Source organism: Narcine bancroftii, chromosome 13 (assembly GCF_036971445.1).
Source record: "Narcine bancroftii isolate sNarBan1 chromosome 13, sNarBan1.hap1, whole genome shotgun sequence".
In the NCBI taxonomy this organism is placed as follows: domain Eukaryota; kingdom Metazoa; phylum Chordata; class Chondrichthyes; order Torpediniformes; family Narcinidae; genus Narcine; species Narcine bancroftii.
This window is the reverse complement of record NC_091481.1, coordinates 76,763,238-76,785,716: the sequence shown is the minus strand read 5'-3', so window position 1 is coordinate 76,785,716 and position 22,479 is coordinate 76,763,238. Positions and strand designations below refer to the sequence as shown.

At 44.2% G+C, this 22,479-nt stretch overlaps 2 protein-coding genes across 4 annotated transcripts in view; one reads left to right on the top strand and one right to left on the bottom strand.

Annotated features, from left to right (window-relative positions):
* Window positions 1-9,732: 9,732 nt before the first annotated feature.
* On the bottom strand, window positions 9,733-18,460 carry h3f3c (H3 histone, family 3C). 2 transcript variants are annotated; one of them, XM_069907550.1, is made up of 4 exons: window positions 18,323-18,460; window positions 16,195-16,347; window positions 13,275-13,428; window positions 9,733-10,405 (listed from the first exon to the last, which is right to left on the bottom strand). In XM_069907550.1, the coding sequence occupies exons 2-4, from the start codon at window positions 16,320-16,322 to the stop codon at window positions 10,277-10,279; spliced, it is 411 nt and encodes a 136-aa protein (XP_069763651.1). In that variant the 5' UTR covers window positions 16,323-16,347; window positions 18,323-18,460; the 3' UTR covers window positions 9,733-10,276. The 2 variants fall into 2 exon arrangements, with proteins under 2 accessions (XP_069763651.1, XP_069763650.1); XM_069907549.1 differs by having other exon boundaries at window positions 18,320-18,459.
* Window positions 17,973-22,479, top strand: part of sirt2 (sirtuin 2 (silent mating type information regulation 2, homolog) 2 (S. cerevisiae)) — a 116,171-nt gene continuing 111,664 nt past the window's right edge. Inside the window, exons 1-2 of one of the 2 annotated variants that reach the window (XM_069907537.1) lie at window positions 17,973-18,242; window positions 20,887-21,062. The gene's annotated coding sequence lies outside the window, so the exon portion shown is untranslated. The remainder of the gene's footprint in view (window positions 18,243-20,886; window positions 21,063-22,479) is intronic. The other variant, XM_069907539.1, reaches the window with a different exon arrangement.

The following is a 22,479-nucleotide window of genomic DNA, read 5'->3' as shown; positions in this document are numbered from 1 at the left end:
ACTCTGCACACAAGCATCTTTCAACTGCTCTTGTTGGGAAAGAATAGAGGAGGATCAGAGCCAGAACCACCAGGCTGAGAAACAACTTCTTCCCACGGGCAGAGAGAACGCTGAACAACCAAAGTTCACACTAACCATCTGAGACTCGCATATTCATGAAATAATATTTATTTCTTTATTTGTGCATATGAATACTTGTCCTGCATGTGCATTGTTTGTCTGTATGTGTGTTATGTCGGGTTGTGTGTCTGCGTGTTTTCCACCGAGGACCAGAGAACAATAAACTTAACTTACCTGGATGTCAGAAAAATCGCAAAACGCAACTTGCTGGAGGAACTCAGTAGGTTGAACTCGACCCAGGGGTTCAGTCTGCTGTCTCCTAGAGCGGCACGGTTAGCACAGCGGTTGGTGCAATGCTATTAGAGCGCCAGTGACATGGGTTCGAATCCGGTGCTGTCCTGTGAGGAATTTGTTCATTCTCCCCATGCCTGCGTGGGTTTTCTCCGGGTGCTCTGGTTTCCTCCCACCGTTCAAAATGTACCGGGATTGGAGGTCAATTGGGTGCATTTGGGCGGCACGGGCTCATAGGCCGGAATGGCCTGTTATTGTGCTGTATGTCTAAATTTAAAAATCTAAACTTGAATGCAGCTTTGATGAAGGGGATGGGGGCGGGTGGAATGTTTTCCATTATATCCTGCAGTCAAAATTTATCCTCCAATTGACAGCATCAGAGATGTTTAGTTGTGGCCAAGACCATCATCATTTTGATGAGTGGGTTTCTGGGTTTGTGAAAGAGGTGACCACGTTGCAATGGGGTCTGGGGTCATACAGAGACTAGACCAGGTAAGCATGGCAGATTTCCTCCCCTAATAAACATTAGTGAGCCATGAGCAATTCTGCAGGACTGCCACCAATTTATAATTAAGCAGATTCAGTTCCAGGCCAAGGATTTGCATAAATCAAAAGATTGTGTGAATGTTCATGATGATTTGCATAAATTGATTATCTACTGAATTATTATCATAATTAGTGGAATATTCAAATTTAAAACAATCTCCTGTCACAGACAGTTTAAATTTGAAAGCTGATCAGGAGCTAGAAAGGGGTAAGGACAAGAGGCTAAAGCTCTGGAAGCTGAAATTAATTGGTGGGTTTGAGCAGGACGGTGGTTCCCACTTTGCTTCCCACTCACACACCACCTCAAGTCATCCCTAGGCCAGAGGTGCTCTGTGATTAGTAAGGGATGGCTTAAGGTGGGATGGGGGTGGGAAGGGTAGGTTGAGAATCACTGCTCTGGACCCGATGGTTACTGAAGTATTTTGCTGGAGAAAAATGGTCATCGGCCCATTTCCTGTGGAGTTCTGAAACCGGGCACATAACGAGTCAATTAGGGACGATTCAAGGAGTGGTTTTCAAACGTTTTCTTTCCACCCACATCCCATCTTAAGTAATCCCTATGCCATAGGTGTTCTGTGATTAGTAAGGGATTGCTTAAGGTGGGATGTGAGTAGAAAGAAAACGTTTGAAAACCACTGATGAAGACAAATAAATAATGTGCTTTTGTGAAAGTCTCTCAGATGGTTAATGTGTGCAGTTCCTTTGGCATTCTGCTTTCTCACTGCCCATGGGAACCTCTATTAGATCTCCGCTGATATTCTATCACTCCAAAGAGAAAAGCCCCAGCTCGCTTAACGTTTCTTCATCAGACATGTTCCCCAACCAGGCAGCATCTTGGAAAATCTCCTCTGCACTCTCTCTAAAACGTCCGCATCGTTCCTTTGATGAAGTGACCAGAAGTGGACACAATAACTTTTTTTTGGAATATTTTATTTTTGATTTTTTCCCCAAAAGTATATATAGTCACATTTTAAATATTCAAGATATTAAACTTTTTCTCACAAACACAACAACCAAAAACAAAAGTAGTCCCTCCCTCCCTCCTCCCCTTCCAAACAAACAGATCCGTTCACTGTCAGAGCTTACATATATTTTAGGTATATAGAGTACAGTTGGGGAAACTATGTTTTTAAATATATAATAGTTACTTTTATACCCTTTTTATTACTGTATCTGGGCCCCTATGTGGTCCAGGTATGGCTGCCAGACCTTTACAAAAGTGTTGTATTTGTTCTTTGTTATATTGTAGAGTTCACGCTACGGAGTGAATAATGAGACTGGCAGCCAACGGGTTTGTTCCAAAACTTGCTGCTTTATTGTTTCCTTGAGGGAAAGGGAGGGGGAAGATACCTGGCGCCATCTTGGTTTAGGCTGCTCCAACTACACGCGCGTTATAATGTGTTGGTTGCCACTAACCCCCACCCCCACCCCAGAACTGGCAATCTTGCCCCCCACAATCCAAAGTCTTTACTGTCTTCTGTTTGGGCGGCTGCCCCTACGCTTGGGTGCTTGGACTTCAACCGGCTTTTCCAAGTCCACATGCACTGGCTTCAATCGGTCAATCGTGAACACCTCCTCTTTACCCCCCATGTCCTACACAAACCAAGCCCTACATATGGCTGCTGCAGTGGTGGCCAGTGTGCACCCCCTCTAACAAAGACATACTCACAGTCCTTTAATTGTCTGGGAATGGAGGTCGGTGTTCATCCGTGTCAGGAGGTCGGGCTCGGTGCCAGGTTACCCACTCTTTTGCGGTGCTTGCTCAGGGCTGTCATGGTGTCTGCTTCTTGCCCCCCTCAGGGCAGGTAGGAACTCACCAAAGACTACCGGGAGGGGGGGGGGTCGGTTTCCGTAGACCAGTTTGGCTGAAAAAGCTTGCAGGTTTTCTTTGGGCGGTGTGTGGATCCCAAATAGGACTCAGGTAAGCTTATCCACCCAATTTGGGCCTTTCAGCCTCGCCATAAGCGCCGATTTCAAGTGCCTGAGGAAGTGGTCCACAAGGCCGTTTGATTGCGAGGGATAGTCTGTGGTGTGATGTAGCTGGTTCCTCAACAAGCTGGCTACGATGGCCCACAGGCTTGATGTGAACTGGGCCCCTCTGTCCGACGTGATGTGGGCTGGGATGCTGGGACGATGGGCTGGGGATGGCCCATGGCTGTATCGCAAAGGAGTATCTGCTCACCTGGACCCAGAGGTAGATCCTGCAGCTGCAGGCCTTAGACTGCGGTCCTGTAGCTGTGTGTCTCCTCGTTGTGCCTCTGCTAGTTCTGAGTAGTTGATCCCCTGTGCCAATGGTTGGCCTGGATAGAGGGTCTGCCACAACATTGTCTTTACCAGAGACATGCTGGTTCGCTGTCATGGATATATATGAAGGTGCTGGTGCTGCTAGGCTGACCAGGGGTCTGATATCTTGGTGAATGCAAAGGTTAGTGGCTTGTGCTTGTGAAAGCTGTATACGGTCTGCCTTCCAGAAAGTATCTGAAGTGCCGAATCGCCAGGTAGAAAGTGATGTATTTCAACTTGAGTCGTCTTAAATGTCTACTAAAGGCAAGGGCTTCTGGTGTCCAACCACGAGTTGTTCCAGTACTCGGCCGATTGCCGTGTTTGATGCGCCCACTCAAGGTGGGTCCACACTGTCTGGTCCTTGTCTCTAGTGCAGGGGGTGGGATGACGCTAATTTATTCCCGTGTCCATGAGAAAATGGCACGTGTAGCAGGCTGTCTGGGTGCCCAGCCGCCGAAGCCATCAGCAGTGGCTGGCCCTGGCATTTACCTGAAGCGTGCAGGGTGGTCAACAGCGGCAGGCTTCTGTACCCTTTCTCTGACGGTGGAGGACCATGGGTCCTGTGTCCTCCGTCTTCTGTCGGGGTTGGTGGCGCTCCTGTGTCCTAGCTGCGGGGTCCTTGTTCTGTGCAGCTGGCTGACGGCAGCTTCATTTCCCCTCCTGGTTTTCCAGAGGATGTCTGCTCTGGCTGCTACCTTCCGGCGTTCGCTGAAGTCTGTGTCTGCCAGCATCAGCTGGATGTCATCGGGCAGTTGCTCAAGGAATGCCTGTTCGAACACGAGGCAAGGCTTGGGTCCCTCTGCCAGCGCCAGCATTTTGTCCATTAAAGCTGACGGGGTCCTGTTGCCCAGACCATCCAGGTGCATCAGCCTGGCTCCTCTTTCGCGTCTGGAGAGTCTGAAGGTGCTGAGTAGCAGTGCTTTCAGAGCTGCATATTTGCCTTCCTCTGGTGGAGCACGAATGAAATCATCTACCCAGGTAGTGGGTTTCCTGGTCCAAGGACCTCACTCACCACGTGGAAGTAATTCGTGGAGACCAATGTTATTTGTCTTATCTAGAACTGTGTCTTTGCTTGACTGAACCAAGTGTGGGGTTGCAGCGTCAAAGATAGGAAGTTTTAACACAACGGCATTTACTGCTGCTGTTGGGTCCAAAATACCTTTTGGACCATTGGGGTCACCAATGTAGCATTCGCGCTACAGAGCAATTAACGAGACCAGCAGTTGACAGATTCGTTCCAAAACTTGCTGCTTTATTGTTTGCCCACTGAGAGTTTTAAAGGCGCTCCCTGTTCCCACCACTGGAAACCAGAAATTGCGTCACTCTCTGGCAGCTGTTCATACTTAGCGCGTGCAGGCCCTTTCCTTGAGGGGAAGGGGAAGATGCCCGGCGCCATTAAGTTTTCTATGACTTCTTTAATTTCCATGACCTTTTCTGCTATGTCTCTCATTGCCAATTCATAATTTCCAACTTGTTCAGGATGGAGGCTACATCTTGGGGCCGACCCCACCCCCAGCTCTGCTGGTTTCAGCCAGTCCCAAGGCCCCTCCAGAGTTGCTCCGCTTTGAGCTTCCACTCGATGTTCCTGGCTGACTTGTTGTTTCTTCAGTTTTGGCTTTTGGTCTCCTTGGTCGATTGGCACTAGTTTGATGCTAAAATTCTGGGTTTGAGCTAACCAGCTTTTTGTGGAGAGCTCTTTCAGAGCACGTCTGCTCAGCTCCTTAGCTTGGCCAGGCCACGAACACAATAAATTTGGTTAGTTTCAGAAATGGAATGCAATGCCTCGCCACGACAATTCTGTGCTTTCAGAGTAAACTATTCTCTGCATTGCCTGCTATTCAGCTGGTGATAGTTACCATGGTGTAAAAACCTAATGGACCTAATTTTCCACCCATAACTTGGGACACAAAATCAGGGTTGAGGGAGTACCATGCAGCATGAGATGGAGTGGGAGATTGCTCCTTCTTATAAAACTTCCGCTTGCTCCTGTTGCTTTATTCCACCTCTCAAAAGTGTTTCCATGCAGTGCATTCAATTTACAGTAAAACCCCTGGTATTCGCCGCCTATAGGATGCTGGATAAGGGAATTTTCCGGTTGCTTGAGGTAGCACGTCACAGGGATTGGCGAATTAACTGCAAGCCAATTTTGAACTTTCATATTTTGTTCCTATTTATGTTCCTTGATCTTTTTGCTGGTTACTTGAGGCCTGCTGGTTGGTTGCTTGTATTCCAGGTAATACGTGCAGTCAAATCTGCTTGAAATAGCAAACGCACTGAAAGTGGCACTCAGGTAGATAGGATGGTAAGAACGCAAAGAACTTAGAGGCTGGCAAGTTATGGTACAGCTTTATAAAACATCGGTGAGGCTGCATTAGAAATACTGGGGTAAAGCTGTGGTTTCCACACTATGGAAAGCCATGATCTCTCTGGAGAGGGGGCAGAGGTGATTCTCCAAGATGCTACTTAGGATGAGGTATCACAGTTCTGGCGAGAATGAATATTCTGGGGTTAGTTTCCTTGGAGTGGAGAAGTCTGGAGGGGCCGGGAGTGGTTGGGGTAACCGAAAGAGGTCTTCAAAACTGTGAGGGACAGAGCTGGGATAAGCAGTAGTAAACTTTACTCCATAGTAGATTTTTGGAATCAATGTTCATGCTGTTCATGCTATATTTAATATTTAAATATTAAAAGGACCAAAGGTGTAGATAGGGTGGACGGCCATCACCTTTTTTTCTACAAGAGAAATAGCAAACACCAGAGGATGTGTACAAAGTGAAGGGAGGAAAGTTTAGGGGAGGCATCGATGGGGGGGGGTTGTTCTTTTACACAGAGTTGTGGGTGCCTGGAATGCCTTGCCAGGGATGGTGGCCGATGTTGAAGCATTATGGACATTTAAGAGACTTTTAAGACAGATGAAAGAAAAATAGAGGGTTATGAAGGGTTTAGTACATATTTTTTGAGGAATATATGGTTTGGCACAACATCAAGGGCCGAGGAGCCTTTGCTGCAGTGTTCTGTGTTTATGTAATCTCCAAGGCTACAGACCAGGTGTTGGTAAATGGGATTAATGAAAACGGGTACTTAATGGTCAGTATTGGCATGATGGGCTGAATAGCCTATTCCTGTGCTATCCGACTCCAATGATCTGATGATGAACAGGACAGCTGGGGACTTCCTCAAAATACTAGCCTTGTTTTAGCATCTCAGCTGACAGCCTTACAGTCCCAGGAAGTGTTTAATTTACTCATTTTTTTTTATTCAATAGCTACCAAATACTAATAGTGAATTTCCATTCTGCCAAAGTAATGCCCCGTTGCTTTGAAATTCAAAATTGTCATGGCAACAACAGTCCCAATTATCATGTGAAGCCTTAATAGTTTTCCATCAATCTATTAAAACAAAAGGAATGGTGCACACTTAGCTAAAGGTTAGAGTTGTGTCCAATGTGAACAGAAAGGGTTTATGGAGGGACTGCGAGAGGATTAAGCAGGTCGATAGATTATTATTGACATGGGGGTATTACATGAGAGTGGAACTGGCAGAGTGCAGGCCTGTTTTTAGCTCTGCTTAAGGAGGATTACAGGAGTTGTATGTCAGCAATGATGTTGCTCTAATTCTGCTCACCTCAGGCAGAATGCTCCAAATGGATAGTGAAGGACATTGGACAATATTGGAGCTTTAGCAGGAGGCTGCCACTTTTTGCCCTTGGATGTTCCAGCATTCAATGGGTTTGTGGCTTCCCCCCCACCCCACTTCCACCCATCTCCCTTCACAATATTCAGTTCGTAAAAATCTTTCTTAATGAGTTTGACTTGCTTCCATTGGCTTGATTGACTTGATCAAGTCAATGGAAGCTAGTTTGACTTGATCACTGGAGTTGACCTCCCCTCCCCCCCCCCCCCCCCCACCATTGATGTGATCTACCAGAATCGTTGTCTGATGAGGGCACTGAGGGAACTTTTCACCCCACACACAGCATCTTTCACGCATCAAGGACACAGAGGCAGAAGATGTGAACCACCTCACCATCTACCCACCTACTTGTCCCATCGGGAACCTCTTGCTCCCGTCGGGGAAGAGTATCAGAATGAACCCCAACAGGCTGAGGAACAGCTTCTTCCCATGGGCAGTGAGAATTCTGACCAACCCCTGGAACTACTCAAATTGACCATTCCAGTCTTTCATATTCATGAAGCAAAATATATTTATTTATTTAGTTGAATATATGAATACCTGTCCTGCGTGTGTATTGTTTGCCTGTATGTGTATTATGCCTGGCTTGTCACTGCGAATTTGCACCGAGGACAGAACACTGTTTCATCGGGTTATTCTTGTGAAATCAGATGACAATAAACTTGACAGTATTCTGGGTGAGAGGCCAATGTGAGACTCTTCCACAGATAGGGCAGCAGGAAGAGCCTGATTGGGGCAAGTAGGTGGGGGGGTAGACGGTTGGGTGGAAGACTCTCTGCCTCTGATGCATGGACTCAAGTTTAACACCACCAACCCCCAAATGCTCCTTTTCTACTTTGAGCACTCTTGGGCCAGAGGTTTCCAAGACATTGGATATGTTGCATTCCTTTGGAGGGGGTGCAGAGGTGGCTCACCAGGTTGATTCCAGAAATGAGGGGATTAGCCTTTGAGGATCGAATGAGTTGTCTGGAGTTACACTCGCTTAATTTAGGATGAGAGGGAATTTTATAGAAGCGTAATAAATTATGAAAGGCATAGAAAAGATAGAGGTCGGTACATTGTTCCCAATGGTGGGGGGAGACTAGAACTACAAGATATGGCCTCAAGATCCAAGGTAGTAGATTTAGGACAGAGATGAGGAGGAACTGCTTTTCCGGGGGGGGGGGGGGGGGGTGGGGGGGGGGGGGGTGAATCTGTGGAATTCGTTGCCTTTTGAAGCAGTGAAGACGACCCCAGTAAATATATTTAAGACAAGGATTGTTACATAATAGGGGAATTAAGGGACACGGGGAAAAGACAGGTAGGTGGAGATGAGCCGATCATCAGATCGGCCACGATCTCATTGAATGGTGGAGCAGGATTGATGGGCCGGATGGCCGACTCCTCCTCCGATTTCTTAAGTTCTTTAAATTAACTCCAGCTTGTGGCAGAGTTTCCATCCCTCTCTACATGCAGACCAGATTCCTGACTTCACTCGCAAAACCCTGGCTCTACTTTTCAGACTCCGCCTCAACAAAATGAAATTGTTTCACTCAATTTCTTACTTTTTAAATATTGGAGGCTGTAACCTATTGAAATCCAACCAACTTTCAAGTTCATACAGCCATAGTTTGTCTCTCTCCTGTTAACTTCTGGAATCCAGAAGTGAAGTGAAAATTTGAAAGCTTGGCCAAGCGAGGACAGGATCCTCAACTGTTCCCCTTGTTCTCTAAGAACCGGCTGAGATCCTCCAGCCTTTCTGTTTTACTTCAGCTAAGTCCTTGCTGCCCTCTACTGGAGTGTAAGGTGATTGAAGGTGCTGTGTTCTATACAGTATTCACAAATTCTACAGCAAGAACAAAGGTCAGTCAGTCAGTGTCTGTGAAGGACATCAATGCATGCTGAAGTATATAATTAAAAGCCAATGTGAAGATGGCCAGTCTCCATGTTCCTTAAAACTGATAATCCAGCATCATAATTCGATTTTACTTCTATTAACACCTAATGCACTTCCGATTCAGTTTTTCCTCAACGTTGCACAAAAGTTTAATAAATGTTCTAGTGCGTTTAAAAGGAGTGTGGGAACAGGGGCCCTTAAAGAGGGCACAGGAATCAGGGCCTGACTACAGCCAATTTCCATGCTGTATGACTCGAAGATATAATCAGCTCAAAACTTTGAAAAATTCTCCGCGTGAAACAGGTCAAAGTGTCTTCTAAATCATGGTGTTCAACAACACAGCTGGAAATGATTACTTCAAGTACAACAGGAAGAAAGGAAAAAGCCTATTAGCATGGCTACTCCCAATGACATACTCCTGGGAACTATCTAGTAAGACCGAAGTCCAGTCTGACAAAGTAAACTTGTCACCATCAACACTCACTATCACTCCTGAACGTTGCCAACAATTCAACAGGTTGGATTGTTCCATTAGCTTTATTTGTGTAGCTGAGCCATTTGTCTTCCATCTATCCTCCCATATAGAAGTCAATTTTCCCCAAAGTTGCCAGAGTTCAAGTTCACTTACTCTTTTCTAAGGGACTGTTTCCAGGCAAAGGAAGATGCAATTTTGAGAAGCAAGGGAACAAAGGTTATTATGGATAGGCAGGAATGCAGAGTTAAGGCTACAATCACTTCAACCACAGCCTAACCTTAACAAAAGATTAGTGCAAATGGGTGGTGAGCACGGACTCAGTGGAGTGAGAAGGCTGTTTCTGTGTTGCAACTCTCTAATTGGGGGAAGACAATGAACCAAGCCATGCCAGATCCCATAACTAAATAAACAAAAAATCATCAGGCTTCACTAGTAAAGTTAAAAGAACGCCAGGTGGATGACTTCCAGAAGCCTGGGTGAGAATCAACGCAGGCAGTGCACACATAAAGGATCTTTTTCTGTATCTATTTAATATTATTTTTCATGGGAAAATTTTGGAATTACAAAGATCAGAATCAAACATTTTGTGACACAGAATATTGAAATAAGAAAAAAAAATCATGCCTATCTCTAGAATGAATTATCAAATATGTGAAAAAAACACACAAAAATGTATAGTGATCTGTATGAATATCTTACAGAATGCCTGATAGAAGCAGAGTCATGTGCTCCCTGCTGGGTATACTGAGTGTAAATTGGGTTTTGTTACAAAACCTTGTATTGTATAAATTCTCCCTTTTTAATTGCTTGCTGGTATGAAAAATGAATTTTACAAAAAACACCACTGAAAGTTAGTTAACATCTCAACAAAGAATTTTTGTTTGGGACATACAAATACAGAAGACCTAAATCTCTTTTTGAAACAATCAAGATTATATGCTCGGACAATGTAGCCTCTACTATGAATAAGAATAAGGAAAAAAAAAAGATAGCCTTTACTAATAATACAGAAGACCCACGGTAAAACATGATTTCTCTTTACTTCTCTTTCGTTTTTAAGCACGCTCCCCTCGGATACGGCGAGCCAGCTGTATATCTTTCGGCATGATGGTGACGCGTTTGGCATGGATGGCGCACAGGTTGGTGTCTTCAAACAGACCAACCAGATATGCCTCGCTGGCCTCCTGCAAAAACAAAGAGAAGGAAGTTAATCTCATCACAGAATTTAAGCTTACTGCACCCCACAGCCCCACCCACATCCACACAAATGTGGGGCGGTAGCGGTTAGCAGAATGCTGTTACAGCACCAGCGACTGGGGTTCGAATCCAGCTCTGTCTGTAAGCTGTGACTGGCCCAGAGGACCTAAAAACCCAGCAGCAATAGAAATTCACCACGACAAATGGTTACTTAAAAAGTTGCTTTTTAAAAAGTTAATTATCTTTAACTTATTACTATTACCTTAACCCCCTTCTAATTCTAAGCTCATGTGTATGTAATGTGCGTGTAAGTTCAGAAAAGTTCTTTAATTCACAGTCCAATCTCGCTTCTCACTCCTCCAAGTTCACTGGTATCAGGCAATTCTATACTGTGCATAGAATTTAACATTTATGAATCTTCACCAGGCTTTGGTGCTTAAAGGTAAATGGTCACCACTCTGGAAGGTACTTGACAGTTTTCAGAGAGAGATTTGTTGCTCGTTGGACACAAACTGATTCCTTCCGATCAGCCAATTCAGTGTCTTGCCGAAGAAACTTGCCCCATCAGGGTTTTTCCAGATGATAACCTCTTTCTTTCAGGTCACCACAGAGTTCCTTTTTGTTTCTCTTATTTTAAGTGATACATTATACAGCCAGCCATCTCCTCTTGTATGAACCACAAGGGCTTTGACCAGGCTTAACTCAGAACTCACAACCCATCTTCAAAATGGGATTTCAAACAAGTTGCCAGCTTGTCGTGTTCCAGTCCCAGCTGCTGCTGTAGAACTGATTTCTCTCTCTCTCTCTCTCCCTCTCTCTTAGAACAGCAAATTGCACTCAGACAGACCATGGCACCAGATCCAATCTTCTGAGTCTGTTCATCTGTTGCTTTCCAAAACAATAATCCATTACTCCACAGCATGTCCAATTAACACCTACTTGTGAAGTCCTTCAGGTTGTCTTTACAAAGGCATTGGGAGCCTGGACTGTCTGGCTTGAGCAGAGCTGGGGCATTTTAAATGAGATGTATATTGTTAAGTGCTTGTGTGTGTTTGTGACCTATACCAAAAAAAACCCCACAATTGATCTCCTTTAAAACATATCTATATAAATATAAAATATAACATAATCTGTCACAAAGGAGTTTGTACGTTCTCCTTGTGTCTGCGTGGGTTTCCTCCAGCTGCTCCAGTATTCTCCCACCCTTCTAAACGTTCTGGGAGTGTAGGGAAATTGGGTGTAATTGGGCGGCACTGGCTGGTGGGTCAGAAAGGTGTGTATCAGTGCTGTATGTCTAAGTATGTTGGGTTGCAATAAATTCACAGTGCGGAAATTCAGTTACAAGAAAGCAGATATTATAAAAATGGAATTAATCCAGATGTTCTATAGTCGTAAGGATCTTCTGAGCTATGTTTGACTTGATCACGCAATGGACAGTTACATCAAGGACAACTGGAAATGGGTAATAAATATAGCCATCTCATTAACCTCATCCATAGGCCTGGAACATTAAAATGGTAGAGGGAATGGTAGTAATACTGCATAAAAACACTAGAATCTCACAATGAGCACTCAAATTACCATATATACTCATGTAATAGATGATCCTGTGTAAAAGTCGACCTTCCCCTATTTTAGCCCCGACTGCCCACCCATCCAAACACTCAACACTCCGACCACAGATCCTCACCTCGACTGCCCGCCCATCTGAGTTCCCAATGCCCCGACCGTGGATCCTCACTCTGGCTGCCCGCCCATCTGAGCTCCCAGCTGCAAACCCCCACCTCATCCTCCCTCCCACCGCAGCTCACGACGTCCTGGCCATCTGCCCATCCAAGCTCTCAATGCCCCAAACACGGATTTACCACTAGTTCTGCCCATCCAAGCTCCCAACAGCCCGAACACGGACTTACCACCTAGTTCCGGCCAACCGAGCTTCCGACATCTTGAATGACCTAAGTACTTACTGTAGTCAAAAGTACTATTGTGTAAAAGTCGAACCCCCAAATTTGACCTGAAAAATTGGCCCCCAAAACTCAACTATTACACGAGTACATTCAGTATTCATGCATCTTATTTGTTATTTATCTTTTTTCCTATTTATATTGCCTTGATTACACTTAATTTGTGTTAGTGTTTTACGTTACTGGGGTCAATCAGCAAAGCATGTCATATGAATATGACAATAAATTCTCATTCATTCACCTGCTATTGGATCTCTTCCACATAATACACCCTTACATAGCACATTAGTCAGAAATCAGAGCCTAGGGAATCCCTAACCAAATATTTACATGGCTCATTGTAAAAGGCAATAATTTTAAATCCATGAAAGGTTTTATTAGTGAATGAAGCAGGGAGCACATGACTGCTTCTATCAAGCATTCTGTAAGATATTCATGTAGATCACTAGACATTTCTTGAGTGTGATAATTCTGCATTCTAGAGATAGGCATGTTAGTTTATTAATATTACGTCAAGCAGTGAGGGGTAGAATCAGGAAGGAGTTATGAGCATGTAAGCTGGGATTAGTGTATGATGGTTTATGGTTGGCTCACACTCGGTGCGCCGGAGGACCTCCTCCTGCACCGTATCCCTCTATGAGTCTAACCTCCATCTACCACAGACTTTCCCTGTGGTTCCCTCAGCCTTAATCCCTCCTTTCTCTGCAAACCTTTCTCTGTGGACTTGAAACGTTATCTCTGCTTCTCTGTACACAGATTCTGGGTGATGCATTGAATGTTTCCAGCAGTTTCTGTTTTATTTCAAAAACCTAGCATCTGCAGTAATTGGACTTTTGGATCATTTTCTCCATTTGGATTTGGGCAGGTTGGGACGTGGGGTTGGAATGCTCACCTGCAGAGCCCCGATTGCAGCACTCTGGAACCTCAGGTCGGTTTTGAAGTCCTGTGCTATTTCACGCACTAGACGCTGGAAAGGCAGCTTCCTGATCAGCAACTCCGTGGACTTCTGGTATCGCCTGATTTCACGCAAAGCCACGGTACCAGGTCTAATAGAGCAACACATTTTATATTAACTGTAAAAAAGAAAATCTATAAGCACATTCTATCAGCAAGAGCTTCCAGTTCTTCTCCATGCGTCTGGAGGCTCCGTCCGGTTTCCTTCCACCCTTCAAAACTTACAGGGCCGTAGGCCAATTGGGTGTAATTGGGTGGCATGGGCTCAAGGACTGAAAGGGCCTGTTACTGTGCTGGATGTCTAAATTTTAAAAGTTTATTTTTCCCCCCCAAAAATACAGGAATTGAGGGCTATTTGTCTTCTCTGTTCTGAAACGACATTCAAGTAGGTGATTCCTGATTTCTATCTTAGCTCCATTAATTCAGAATCTGTTACACACTTATCATGAAAACTGTTTAATTTTCAACGTATAACTGGCCTCAGTAGCGTTTTGGAGGAAAGGACTTGTAGACCTTCACAGAAATCTTGTGCAGATCTCTAAGATGATTTTGACGTGAAATTTAATTGAGCGTAGCACTTTTATTCAAAATTTGCTATGGTACAGAATTAATTCAATAATCTATGCATATGTTTGTAAGAACAAGAATTTTAAACTCATCCCACTTATTATTTATGCACTGCTTTCTACAACAAATTCTCTCTAAGAGATTTCAAAACAAAATCTGCATGTAAACAGACATGTTTTTGATGTCAATAACTGGGAGCACAGATTAAGGTCATTGGTAGGAGGATTAGAGGGGAACTGAAGAAAACAAATTCATCCAGAGGGTGGAGGGTGTCCTGAACTCACAGACTTAAAGGGTGATGGAGACATCGACCCTTATCATAGTAAAAAGGTCCCTGGATGAACAGTTAATGTGCTGTAACCCTACAAGGACAGAGATTGAGAGCCGGAAAGTGGAATTTGTCTGAATAGTTCTTGAGCTGGCATAAAGGGTGATAAAGATCTAGATTATGATTTTTGGGTCTTTTTAAATTTTAGAATACAGTGGATGCCTTTCAAATAATGAGGAAAGTAGGTATACAGTCAGGAAGTAAAGAAGAGCGAATCCCTGAGTTTTTTAAAAACAAAACACTGAGGGCCTCTAGTGGCAGAAATCAAAATGTAATCATTAATCTGACAGTTTTACTACTGACTTGGTCTTTCACCGAAGAGGAGTACTCGTTTAGATGGACGCTCTTCTTCATGTTAAACATACATTGTTATGTGGCATAATCAACCCATGACAATTTAATGACTGACATTGAAAAAAAAAGGACAAGGCACATGAAAAAATTTAAGTTAGATGGCCAAAATCTCGGTCAGACAGGTAGAATAAAAATCCTATTATCTGGAATTCAAGCTACAGGCAACCTCAAGCAACTGGCAAAAAAAAATTGCAGAAAATAAATGGGTAAAAAATGCGGAAGCGTAAAACTGGCACGCCTCGCCATTAGTTCTGCATTCACACCACACACGGTCCCCATAGATGCCGTACCGGGGGATTTTCTGTAGTTTGTTTGAAGGATTGAGTCATACAACACAGAAAAAACCCTTCGACCCATGCCAACCTATTTGCCCATCTACACTAATCTCATTTGCTTATATCAGAGCTATATTCTTCTGCTTTCTGTCTATTCAAATGTCTGAAAACATAGTGATTGTATCTGCCTCTACCACCTCCTCTGGCAATGCATTCCAGAGATCAACCATTCTCTGTTGAAAAATGTTCCCCTCAGTTCTCCTTTAAAATTTATTCCTCTCACCTCCTGTTTTAGACATCCCTATCGTGGGGAAAAGATTATATCTAACCTAGGTCTCATAATTTACCTCTATCAGGTCAACCCTCAGCCTCCTCGAGGGAAAACAAAACCAGCCCATGCAGTCTCTCCTCATAACTAAGGTCCTCCACTCTTAGTAAAATCTCAGTGAACCTCCTCTGCAATCCCTTCTATCTAACCACATCCTCCTTTCAATAAAGAATTTTATGGCTTAAAGTTAGATAGTTGAAAGCACAATCAAAAATCCTGTAGGTATTAAATTGAGGGAAGCTCATGATGGAGCAGAGAAGGTGGATTCATTTACGGCAGTAGCGAGAGGCAAGTCCTTGGAGGGATGTGAATAAAAGGATCAGAAATGTAAAAGTGGGATGATGTTTAACTGGGAGCCAGTGTACATCCACACATCTGGGAGCACTAGATGAAAGTGACTTGGTGTACCTTGAATCACAAGCAGTAAAATTTTGGACAAGCTCACATTTATAGAAGGAAAATCAAATTAACTGGCCAACATTGTGTTAGAATAGCAAATTGGGGACATAATAGGCAGAGATGAAGGATTCAAGGAATCCCTACTGTTAACCAGAGAGAAAATGCAGGAAATCTGCACATTCGTCACGAGTCGTACCTATGGGGGAGTGCCAAAGATGCCAATCAATGACAGAAGACAATAAGTGTCCTGGAATTGTAACCAATAATGTTTTGTGAAAAATAAACTGAAAACTAAAGCATTCCTAAAAGACTCAATGCAGAATGTCTCTGGCTTCAACTTGTACTAAAGGAAATTAAGAATAGCATCAATTTGTTGACCTACCATTCAGAAGAAGCTCATTGGAACACATAACATCTAAAAAAACATGGACTATGTATCTCAAGCAATGCATTCTACCAATCAATGTGCTTCAACATCCAAGTGTAAAGTTACTGTTGTTGATCTAAAGTTACTCTAGGTACCAACGAGCTGATCCATTATCTTGTTCACATTCCCTCCTGATCACCACATTCACTCAACTGCCACAGAGCACCAAATAAAACCTGCCTGTAACGATGTGGCTTCTTCACTCCACCAGTGGAAGGCGCACTCTTGCGGGCTGCTTTGGTTGCAAGCTGCTTACGAGGAGCCTTGCCTCCAGTAGATTTACGAGCTGTCTGCTTTGTACGAGCCATTTCAAGGAGCTTTCACACCAAGATGCTACGAGGAAGGCAAATGTACAAGTTATCCTAAACATGGACAGCTGTTCTTGGCTCTGAAAGAGAACTGACGGCAGACAAGAGACATGAAAGTGGAACTGACACGAAACTTAAACTCAGCTTTAAAGATTGATTATTGGAGGAAATAAACCTTCAATGGAAAATTGCAAGTCTCTCGAAACTTGCATCATGCCAGTTTCAGTCACTGATGAAGCTGCCGGAAGATGGTGCTCTGGACCCCTGGAATGAAACCAGCCTGCCCTCATTGGCACTGGTTAGTTTGTTCAATATTTACGAAGTTGAGCCAAACTTCGCAAAGATAATTTACCCAGTGTGTGTGTCCTTTTTACTGTTTGAATAAACATTGGCTTAGTTTGTCTTTTTGTTGTTTAATTGATCCTTCGTTGGGTTGTATTTGTGCAACCAGATGACAATAAGGTTGACTTGAAAAGTACTGACTGCTTTTCAAGTCTAATTTTATATGCAGAAAAAGCAGCTGAATTATTTCATTAAATGAATATCATTGCAATTTTTGTAACCAAACAATTTTAATACACAATAAATGGAAATTAAGGCCAAATTTGTTCAACACTTAAGCACTGGGACAATCTTCTAGTTCAGGAAACTAAAGGAGCTTCAGAAAATAAAGTGTTCATCGCTCTCCTTCAAGCCAACAGAAAAGAAAACCAAACCAGGTCTCCTGAAGGGCACAGGTGGTCTTTCACTGACACGATAATATGAACTATCTTGGCTCTCTTTTTACATTTGAATATTTGTTAGCATTAATCAAATTATCTATACCCCTTTAAAATGCATCTCCATATCCCCCTAATGAATTGTGCAAACACAGAGAACTCTATGCACGGGACACACACAAAATCTCATGTCAACTCTTTTGGTTTGGCCTCGTTCTTAGCGCTGCATGTGATTTACAAATAGGCACAACTTGCCAAACTGAGAGGAAAGAGCACGTAAACCGAAATCCTCTCCGGCACAACAGTCAGCAGGAAAAAGCAATGATTCTCACGAATGCAAAAGACGAATAATCCCACAGTTTTAAGCAAAAGCAAGTCTTTCCCCTTCTTACCTTTATCCAATTGCACACATTACAATCACGGCAATGAAAAATGCAAGGACATTAGTTTTTCATAATTGTGGCATTGAATTATATGCTGTTAAATAATAGATTGCATGGTTGAATTCATCTCTATTGTCAATTCTAATGAGGATAATCCCATATTAGTTCAATGACAGCTCACTCAAACCATGCGAATGGGATTTGTAGTCCGAATGAGCATTTGGGAAACGGTCCGAGCACGCGAGCAAACTACACTTCCCAATGTCCATCGCGGCACGGGCTCCTCGGGCCGCCCACCTCAACTCCAACTCCCGTGGTGCGCAGCGGAAGCCGCACCGGCGCGCCCCGCCCTGATTGACGGCGCAGATCCACCAATCGCCCCAGGGGCCCGCTGACGGACAGGCCGCCCCGCCCAATCGGCCACGGAGGGAGGAGCGGAAGCCCAATGGGGAAAAGCGAAGAGGGCGGGACACGTGAAGGAGGGGGGGGTGGGGCTTGTTTTCCTCTTCAAGTTCGGTTGGCCGGCGCGCAGGCGAGAAACATGAAGGCGCCGCGAAGGGGGAGGGGGGGGGGGAGAGAGAGAGGATGAGAGAGACTAGGCGAATAAAAACCCACAGGCCCGCCAACAACTGCAGGTTCCTCACAGGAAAAGAGCGCGCCTTCAGGCGCCCGAGGATTTAACGAGCGCCTATTCGGGGTGGTTGCCCCCCGCCCCCCAGCCCTAACCCCACGAAGGCGACTGAGGAGATGGGTGGCCAAAAAGAAATGATCGACGCTTCCCGAGCCGACGTCGGAGCCTGAAAAGCGGGGGCGGAGAGGTAAGCCGAGGGGAAGGGGAGGGGGGGCCGAGGGGGGGGGGCGCCGGGGGGGGGGGGGGCCGCTGGAAGGAGCTTACCACCTTCTTCTTCTAATCTTGAGTCGGTCGGGAGAAGAGAGCCCGAAGACGAGCGAGGGAGTGGGGTCCGACACGGACAAAAGGGCCGTCGGTGTGCGGGACGGACAAAATGGCGGCGGCGGCGGGGCGACGGCCCCACAATGCACCGCGCGCGCCCTCTCCGGGTTAGCACCAGGCAAGAGCACCCTTGGCCAAGTTGACCCTTGCCCCACCCCACACACACACACAAATTGGAGGGAGGGGGGGTTTAAAAAAAAAAGTTCTTCCCCTCCTTTAAATCCTGTGCTGCCACTATTTCATCACCTTGCTTCAAATTTAATCCATGGCATCACGTACAACCCTGAGATCCTTTATTTTCCTTGCGGGCCGGGGGCTTGGGTAGAAACCTCCAATGTGCAATGCGGAGAAATAAAACAATGAAGGTGAGAGTCCCGGGAAATGTACAGCGGTCACCTGGATTCTGGAGCGCGCGCGCACTCGTCCCCTTGAGATGGCTCGTTGTCTTGGGAGGGGGTGTAATATCCGCGTCGAAATTTGGCAACCTTATTGGGACGGTGTGATTTACTTTGGTGTTTGTCAATTAGTGTCCTTATTAGAAGTTTTCTTCTTTCTCTTTGGCTTGGCTTCGCGGGCGAAGATTTATGGGGGGGGGGGGGGGGTAAATGTCCACGTCAGCTGCAGGCTCGTTTGTGGCTGACGAGTCCGATGCGGGACAGGCAGCGAGACAGGCAGTTGCAGGGGAAAGTTGGGTGTTGGGTTTTTCCTCCTTTGTCTTTTGTCAGTGAGGTGGGCTCTGCGGTTTTCTTCAAAGGAGGTTGCTGCCCGCCGAAATGTGAGGCGCCAAGATGCACGGTTTGAGGCGAGATCAGCCCACTGGCGGTGGTCAATGTGGCAGGCACCAAGAGATTTCTTTAGGCAGTCCTTGTACCTCTTCTTTGGTGCACCTCTGTCACGGTGGCCAGTGGAGAGCTCGCCGTATATTACGATCTTGGGAAGGCGATGGTCCTCCATTCTGGAGACGTGAACCACCCAGCGCAGCTGGATCTTCAGCAGTGTGGACTCAATGCTGTCAGCCTCTGCCATCTCGAGTACTTCGATGTTAAGGATGAAGGCGCTCCAATGAATGTTGAGGATGGAGCGGAGACAACACTGGTGGAAGCGTTCTAGGAGCCGTAGGTTTAGAAGTTTAGTACTTGTAAAATGACGTGATTCTGAGATGTCGTACCTTGCTTTTCCGTCTTCCATCGATTTCCCAGCTGTCTGCCCCCTTTCAAAGCCGGGGATGGGGTCTGTAGTAACCACCAAGACTAGGCTGAGGGAACGATAGGCTTTAAGATGCAGAAGAACCTTGCTGGCCCGGATCCGGTTATAGGAATGGAAGGGAGAGGTGGCTCGACCTTTATAGCCCAAGACCACGGGGGCAGGAGTCATAGGGTATTGGGTGGGTCAGTTCCATATAGAGTCAACAATAACTATATAAAATGGAGGAAACCTATCATCGCAGAGGCACTGGGAGAAGAGGGATGTCGCTTTTTTTTTTGACATTATGAATGATTTTTTTAAATGATTTTATACGCAATGCATGATTATTGTATGAATTGAGTCCTCTATTCTGTATTCTCTTAAAACTTAAAAATTTTTTTAAAAAAGAGACCTTAAATAAGTCCCTGATGGAGTTTTTTGTTGAGTCTGATGGTGGAGGGGGAGCAGCAATTTCTGAATCTGGTGGTGTGAGTCTTGTGGCATCTTCCCGGTTGGTGGTAGCAGCGAGAACAGAGTGGGTGCAGGATGGTGTGAATCCTTGATTATTTTGATGGCAGTATTCCCTGTGGGTGACCTCAACGGTGGGGAGGGGTTTTGCCTGTGATGTCCTGGGCTGTGTCCACTGCCTTTTGCAGGGCCTTGCGCTCGGGTTGATTTTGGTGACCCGGTACCAGGCCATGATGCAGCCGGATAGCACATTTTCCACCACACATCTGTAGAAATTTGGGTTGCTTATCTTTTTTGGTCCTTATTCATCCATATTAGTTGATTTCTCTCCCTGCTTGTAATTTGAAAGATGTACTGATTTTGAGATGTATTTAAATATTAATCTAGAAAAGTTGCACTTATTTATCCTAACTTTGCTAACTTTATCAAAATATGGGGAAACCAACACCCTCTGAGTGTCAAGCCCTGCAAAAGGTAGCCCAAGGCATCACTGGTAAAACTGTCCTCACTATTGAGAACATCTATAGGGAACACTGCTGTCGGAGAGCAGCAGCAATCATCAAAGATCCACACCACCCAGCGCACACGCACACACTGTTCTCGCTGCTACCATCAGGAAAGAGGTATCGGGGCCACAAGACTCGCACCACCAGGTTCAAGAACAGCTCCTCCCCCTCCACCATCAGACTCCTCAATGACAAACTCAATCAGGGACTCATTTAAGAACTTGTGCACTTTTTGATATTTTTTCTCTGTCTCTCCATATTGCAATGATGTTTACGTTTCTTTATTTGTTTACATGTGTTCGTTGAGTAACTTTTTACTACCAATAAGTGATCATTCTGCTTTGCACGCAGGAGAAAGAATCTTGCAGTTGTATGTGATATCATGTACATACTCTGACAATAAATCCACGTCTGAATCTGAAAATAGTAAAAGCACCATGCTGGAGAAACTCGACAAATCAAACTCTACTTTATGTAGCAAAGATAAAGATACATAACCAATATTTCAGGCTTCTGCCCTTCATCAGGTAACATTTTTGCTCTATAAAGTAGTTTAACCTGCTGAGTTTTTCCAATGTCCCACAGTGTCTGCAGACTTTTGTATTTTACTTTTATCAAAATAGTGTCCATTTCAGTTTTTGCATTGCATTTTGTACATCATCTGATTAAAACAATTTCTATTTTTGAATATAAAATGGGAAATTGTACCAATATTACTGTGAACTTTTATTAGTAGATGTAAATCAATTGTTTTACTTTTTTAACCACAACTTGGCTTTACATCTACCTCACTATTGTTAGAGTAAGCTTTCATCAACTGCCAGTTCATGGATTAAATTTACCTGTTGGCTTAGTATCTTGAACTCCACCTGACACCTCCCTCCCCCCCCCCCCCACCCCCCACCCCCACAATTTTGCACGTGATAAATTATCCAGCTTGGCTAAAAGTTGCCACAAACTAAACAGTAAAATTTTTAAATTTGTTCATCCCCTTTGTGTCTCCTACTCACTAATCATCCACTCCCCCCCCCCCACCCCACCCCACCTGAAGTTCTGCTCATGTCCTGCCAATGTAACTCTCATAAAAGGGTTACCTTAATTTATCCCTTTCACCCCACCCCTCATGTTGTGGTGAACATTTTATCTTGTAAATCCATTACTTCTCTTTTGGGCAAATAACTTAGTTCAAAAACTTAATTCGTGCTGCAAGTTTGTAATTATTTTTTACTCCAGATGAAAGAACAAGTCTAAAAAGAGAACCTCCCGTTGAATTTTTTTTTCAAATTTTATTTAAAAGTTTTTTTTAAAACAAAATACAATCAAATAACAACAAGAAATTTTTAGATACATAAAGAAAAACCCTCCCAGCCTTCAGCTCGATCCCTTAAGGGGAGCCAAATACAAAAACAAAACAGAGTATATAGAATATTTCAAAGTATTTTCAAATTCATATATTCCAAATAAAAAGACCACATTATTAACAGAAGGAATATTTATCATGCAAGTTGCATGTAATAATTTCCAATGGAATACAAGCTCTTAATTCATTATCCCAACGTACTATATTAATCTCCACATTATCTTTCCAGGTACTAACGACACATTTTTGTGCTAAAGATAACACTAAATGTACAAATGCAATTTGAAATTTATCCAACCTGAATCCCTTCAAAGAAACCCAACAAAAAAAATCGATGGGTCTAATGGTAACTTAATCTTAAATAATTTTTCCAAGAGCAATCTAATTCCTTCCCAAAATGGTTGTACTTTAACACAAGACCAAACAGCATGTAAAAATGTTCCAGGGCACAGTCCACATCAAAAACAAGAATCCGAATTACTAAACCCATACTTTTTCAATTTCTCTGGAGTCAAATATAACTGATGTAAAAAATTATAATTAACCATTCCATATTTTATATTCATCATTTTAGTTACCCTGTA